Source organism: Arachis ipaensis, chromosome B01, assembly GCF_000816755.2.
Source record: "Arachis ipaensis cultivar K30076 chromosome B01, Araip1.1, whole genome shotgun sequence".
NCBI lineage: Eukaryota > Viridiplantae > Streptophyta > Magnoliopsida > Fabales > Fabaceae > Arachis > Arachis ipaensis.
Window position 1 is genome coordinate 60,674,391 of NC_029785.2, and position 5,787 is coordinate 60,680,177.

General features: G+C 32.2%; 1 protein-coding gene across 15 annotated transcripts; it reads right to left on the reverse strand.

Annotated features, from left to right (window-relative positions):
• Positions 373-4,828, reverse strand: LOC107630900. 15 transcript variants are annotated; one of them, XR_002361943.1, is made up of 11 exons: positions 4,409-4,828; positions 3,098-3,150; positions 2,780-2,812; positions 2,559-2,693; positions 2,192-2,427; positions 1,990-2,032; positions 1,787-1,887; positions 1,579-1,643; positions 1,396-1,502; positions 647-718; positions 373-560 (listed from the first exon to the last, which is right to left on the reverse strand). XR_002361943.1 is itself a non-coding variant. In XM_021121949.1 (9 exons), the coding sequence occupies exons 2-7, from the start codon at positions 3,793-3,795 to the stop codon at positions 1,460-1,462; spliced, it is 411 nt and encodes a 136-aa protein (XP_020977608.1). In that variant the 5' UTR covers positions 3,796-3,868; positions 4,409-4,828; the 3' UTR covers positions 373-560; positions 647-718; positions 1,396-1,459. The 15 variants fall into 15 exon arrangements, 2 of the variants coding, with proteins under 2 accessions (XP_020977608.1, XP_020977611.1); XR_002361932.1 differs by lacking the exon at positions 3,098-3,150; XR_002361945.1 differs by lacking the exon at positions 2,780-2,812.

Genomic DNA, 5,787 nt, shown 5'->3' on the forward strand with positions numbered 1-5,787 from the left:
TTGAAGTTGAAGAACATGATGAACTTGATGTGTAATGAGTTTTTGGGAGAGGGAATGAGGAAAGTGTGGCTTTGGTAGGTGGTGGTGGGGTAACGACGTCGCATTGAGAGCATTGAGAGACAGGGACTTCTTTGTCTATTTTTCAAAAGTTCCATTTGACTAACGTCCCACGTGGACAGCCGTAATGCCAGGTAAGCAGAACGGTAGCCACGTCAGACTTTTCCGTTGAGTCTGACGGAGGCATTTGGACGGAGGGACTGATCCGTCCAACTTTTAAGGACGTCAGGGACTTAAAAGTATTTTTCAATGGTCAGGGACGAAAATGTCCGCGGGATAAAAGGTCAGGGACCTATTTGTTTTTTTCTCTTAAACAACACAAATACTATAAGTCGATGTTATATCAATGATTAGCACATAATTAATGATCAAAAGTAAACAAATAGAGCCTAGCACAGATGCAATACAATAATACAGCAGAGAGAATGAAGCAAAGTTCCCAATTTTTAATTAACCAAGATCCAGCACTAACGTCATCTTGGGCATGGGTTCAGAGAACAAATCTGTCAAGTCATAATGGGAACAAGATTTAGTTATGTAAACAGTTGGATGGTAGCTAAGAATTTTCACAGTTAAAACTGGTACCAACCTGTTTATTGATACAAATTTAGCCAAGGCTCGTGATATGACATACATCTCTCCTGATGCACGATGAAAATATCTGTTGAACAGTTGATAAATCATCAAGTTAAGTGGAGAAAATAGAAGGCATGAGGAAAAACATTTGTGAAATACCGTACAAATGCATCAAGAGTTGTGCAGTAAATATAAGTTAAATATGTGACTATCTCGCCTATTCTTGCTGATTTTGAGCCTCAATTAAGCACATGATGCAATTGAAATATTCAACTTAGGATTTTGGCACTCATGCTACAAAATTTTCTTCTCCAATAAAGTTTATTTGGAGAATCAAAAGAAAGTAGTAGTAATAATGCAGGATTTACATATGAGATCAACAAAACCAGGCATTGAATGTCATACAAAAACCTTAATCTTAGCAAAAATTCACCTGATGCTATTGAAACCTCATCAATATCAAGTCAAAAATAACCAATTGATACAAGTTTGCATTGGAGAAAAAAAAATTCCCAGGCCCCAGTGTGATAACTTACTTATCTATATCTATCATCTTCATTGGTCATAATTAGCTCTCTAAAAATGAAAGAAGGACTTTATATTCTCATTTAGAAAGAATAAAGGGATAGAAATCTCTTAATCATCTATCATTAAACTTTTAATGTAAGATTTGCAAAATAGAAAAGCAGGATGATTATGATAAATTAAAGATTCAAAATGTAAAGATTCAAAGATAAACAATAACACAAGGTAAAAGTAAACCTGAATTGGCGTTGGTTTAGCATACCCCAAGGCCTCACAAGCCTTGAGCAAAGGCCGTGACAAATTAAGCTACAAGAACCTGAATTTAGAATTTGTTAAAGCAAAACCTGCAAGTGAAATGGTGGATATGAAGTCGAGCTTTGTTTAATTTGAAAAATTGTATCCAACCAAAAGTAACATTACCTTGCAAAGGGTCTGTATAAGAAGCTTCTCATCAAAAGACCAGCTGGTTGTGCGCTTCAGAGGAGCTGAAGAGGAAATTGAAAGATATAAGAAATCATAAAAGAGAACCAATAGTTTTTTACATCTCAATGAGATACTTAGCAACAAGTAAGTCAAAGTCAAATAAACTAATAACTATCAATGTTTTTAGATGTTTTCTTGAGGCAACCTGAATTTGTAGAATTGCTTTGCAAGGCAATGCTACTAATATTTGCGGAGGCAGACACATTTTGACGAATCTTAGGAGGATTACATGATCCTTCAGCCCCCCTGAGAGCAGAAAGATTTAGTCATAATGATATAATTAAACTAATTTTGGAAGTAAATTATTTTTCTTTTCGTCAACAGTAGATAAAAATCAAGTCTTTTTACATTGATCGGAGGTCCATTCCACTGCTTTGCCTCTGTATTTTTCCTGCAACGGAAAAGCTCTTGATCAGTTATATGGCTTTCAATCGGCAATTAACAAAATGTTGCACAAACATATACAATGCAATAAAAATTACTATAATAAATTACATCCAATGCATTTATCCGTTAAGTCCCTAGAACACAGAAGTACACTTGTTATTACCTGGTAATAGAATTTCAATTCCTCTTGACTGCTAATAATTTCTATGTCAGGATTTTTGCCAGATCCATTTTCAAAATAAAAAAAACAATGATTGTCCTAGAAAGTCTTCCAATAGTGGACCTTGCATGTGCTCCATAGCTAAAGATGAAATATGTGGAAGAGCTGAGAGCCGCAAAAGGGTTCACCTATGCTATGATCCTATGCTAAATCACATTTCATGCTTGACTTGTTTCAATCTATAATGAAAAGTTCACCTATTAGCAAAATCTTGGAAGAAATCGATTTTCGGTTGAAGCAATTAGCCAAAAGTGTAAGATTATCTTATGAATGCATGGATGGCTCTATACAAACAAATACTAAACCATACCTAGATTCCATCCAAGTACTTTAGTCATTCCAACAAATGATAAAAGAAACGGAGGACTAGCCCTTGATGTTTGAATTGCGAGTTCTCGATGACCGATGTGCAGAGCATCAAACTTTTCCAATACTACAATTCCACCTGGCAATGACTAATATTGAGTCAACAATACTACAATAGTATAGAACATTTGTTCCACTTCTCGGGCTAAAGCTCTATTTTTTTACCTTGTTAATCTTCACTATTAAGATGCAAATAGCCTAAAGAATTAAAAGAATACACCAAATCAATAAATTAATCAAATTTAAAGAAACAGGAGTCCAATGCTAACAATGGTCACAAGGTTAATGACAGAGCCAGTTCAGACATATCATCAATCACTTTGTCTTCTGAAAAAGCAAGTTACTTTGCTCAAACCCAAAATAGAACAAATATCAGAGAAAACAAATTACCTACAATATAACTAGGATGCAATTGGAAAAAAAAAAAAAGAAGAGATTGGGGTTTTAAAAGTAGCATAAGGTGAAATGAAAGAGACTAATAACTTGTCACTGAAGATACTCCATCAGAGATAATTTAACGTTCGTCTTCTTGTTGGCTTCAAAGAAAAAAAAGGGTATCATATAAATTGATTATTAACCAAAGCACGGTTACAAATAATGCACTTAAAAACTTAAAATTTTGCTATAAATCAAACGGAACAAACAACAAAATTGTTTATCTCAATACAAACTACGACCTAATATGATCTTCTATTTTGTATCAAGCCATTACAATAAAATATTCTATCAATTCTGTACTTAATTTTCGGATGGCACTAACTTCATGAACATTTTGCAGGATAAAGTAAGCACAGAAAAAATAAACAACCAAATAAAATTTCATCAAATCTAAAACTATTTCATTAAATCAAAAAAACTTTTGGTAGGTGATCTCATATACTAATAACCAAAACTAATGGCACCAACAACCTTAAATTTTGCATTTAAAGCTAATGAAACATCAGAGACAAACATCACGCATGAATATGTAACTTCATTAATCCAAACATAGTTTAAGTAAAAGTGAAAACACAAACACACATGACACATGCTAAAAACCTCACTTTTTCATAATCATATAAAATAATACCCTATCTATTACTATCTTAGCATCTATTTTCTTATCTGATTTCAGAGTCAAGATAGTTACCCAACAACTCCAGAAATGCAACTCGAGTAAAGTCTTCAACATATATATACATACATAGTAATTTTTCATCCTATTTCAAAAAGCTACTGAATCTTTAAGCTTCTTCTAAGTTGAACCACCTTGAGCTGGGAAAAAAAAGAAAAAGAAAAATGTTATTCCTTCCTTTTTCTCTTTCTCTTTTTTTCTTTCTTTGTTGATCAAAGTCAAACAGAATTATGGAAAGTCCCCTGAGTCAAGGTACTCCTCTTCATCCAACAATTTTATGCTAGCTAAAATGCATGTAAATTACATGTTTACCTATTTCTTTTAAAAGCTGATTTTTTTCTTTATTTTTCATTTTTATTTTTAATTTCTCCCTCACCTCAAAATCTTCCTTAGTTGTCATTCCACTCAAACTAAGATTCAAAAATATAACAAACAAAAACATTCGGTGGAGCAATAGTAATAAACATGTGTGAGAAAAGAGAATAGTGCCAGCAGTGATATGGTAAGCTCAAACAGCAACTAGAAGAAAAAGAAGAAATCGGCAAGAATGGAGTAGTAAAAGGAGCTGCCACTGGAGAAAAAGAGAACAAATAAAAATATAAAAAATCAAAATAATTAGAAAGATTCACGTTATTATAACCTAATTTCTTAACAAATTTGACTGCTCACTAAGCTTCAACCTGAAAACGACGAACAATTGCGACGTGAAGCTATGATCTCCACCGCTTTCGGAGTAGTTAGAGAAGGTGTAGTTGTTTTCAGAATCCACAGCTACAAGTTGTCAGCAATTACACTCAGAAGGATGATGCAGCAACAGAGGGCCCGGAACTAGAGGACGTTGGCGATGGTGGATCTGAGACAATGTTGCAGATCTAAGGTGGAAAACAGACAAAACAGAAATCGAGATGCGGTTTGAATGTGTGGAAAAGAGTAATCAGCGGCGGTAATCGGTGATGGAAGGAAGAGAGTTCAACGGAAGAGAATGAGAGTATGTTTTGTGGCTTTACCCAGGGCATGAACTTTTTACCCAGGAACATGAACATAACGCTTTTTTTTTTCTCTTTTTCAATCAATTTAATTTAGAAACACCTTTTACCGGCAATTATAATAATGGTTGTTATTAATTTTGAAAAAATTAAAAATAAAAGTAAAAAGATAATAATTTAGTGGCAATAATAATAACATTATAACATATATTAATAATAACAAATGTATAATGGTCACAAAAACTTATGTTAAATAAGAAAAATAGTAGCCATTGTATTATGGCCGCTAAAAATTTATCGCTAAAAATAATTTTTATTAGAGTGCGTCCTACCAATCATTCCACTTTTGATTCTTCTAATCTTCCTTAATTGCAGCTTAAAATATGGTTTATTTATTCATCTTATAATTAAATACAATCAACTTTGACATATGACTTATGACATATCATGTGTAATTGATAAGGATCATGAAAGTTAAAAGACCGTTTGAATCTCTAGTACAAAAAAGAACTGCACATTCTTTAAGTTAATCGTAGCCAAACATATTTCATAATAACAAATGAACTAAAATATTATTATAATAATATTATTGTATAATAATAAATGAACTGAAAATTGTGCATTCTATAAACTCAGAAATTCCTTCGTTTTATCCAAATTCTAATTTATAAATAATACTGATTTTAATAAAGAAGGATGAAATTATTTATTATTACTTTATTCAATTGTATTCTATTCCATTGAATTCAAAATTGTTAAAAAATGAACCGTAATATTATCATAACAACACCATTGTGTAATAATAAATGAATCGAAAATCATGCATTCTATAAATTTAGAAACTTTTGTCTTCTATCCAAATTCAAATTCATAAACAATGCTGATTTTAGCAAAAAAGAATGAAATTATTCATTATCACTTTATTCAATTGCATTAGATTTTATTCCATTCAATTCAAAATTATTGAAAATGATGATAATGAAAGAGAAAGAAGAAGCAACAGCTGCGCGAGTGAATTTAGATTACTTGGATAGACTTAATTAGGAAAATCACTTAGATGCAGTGTATTATTA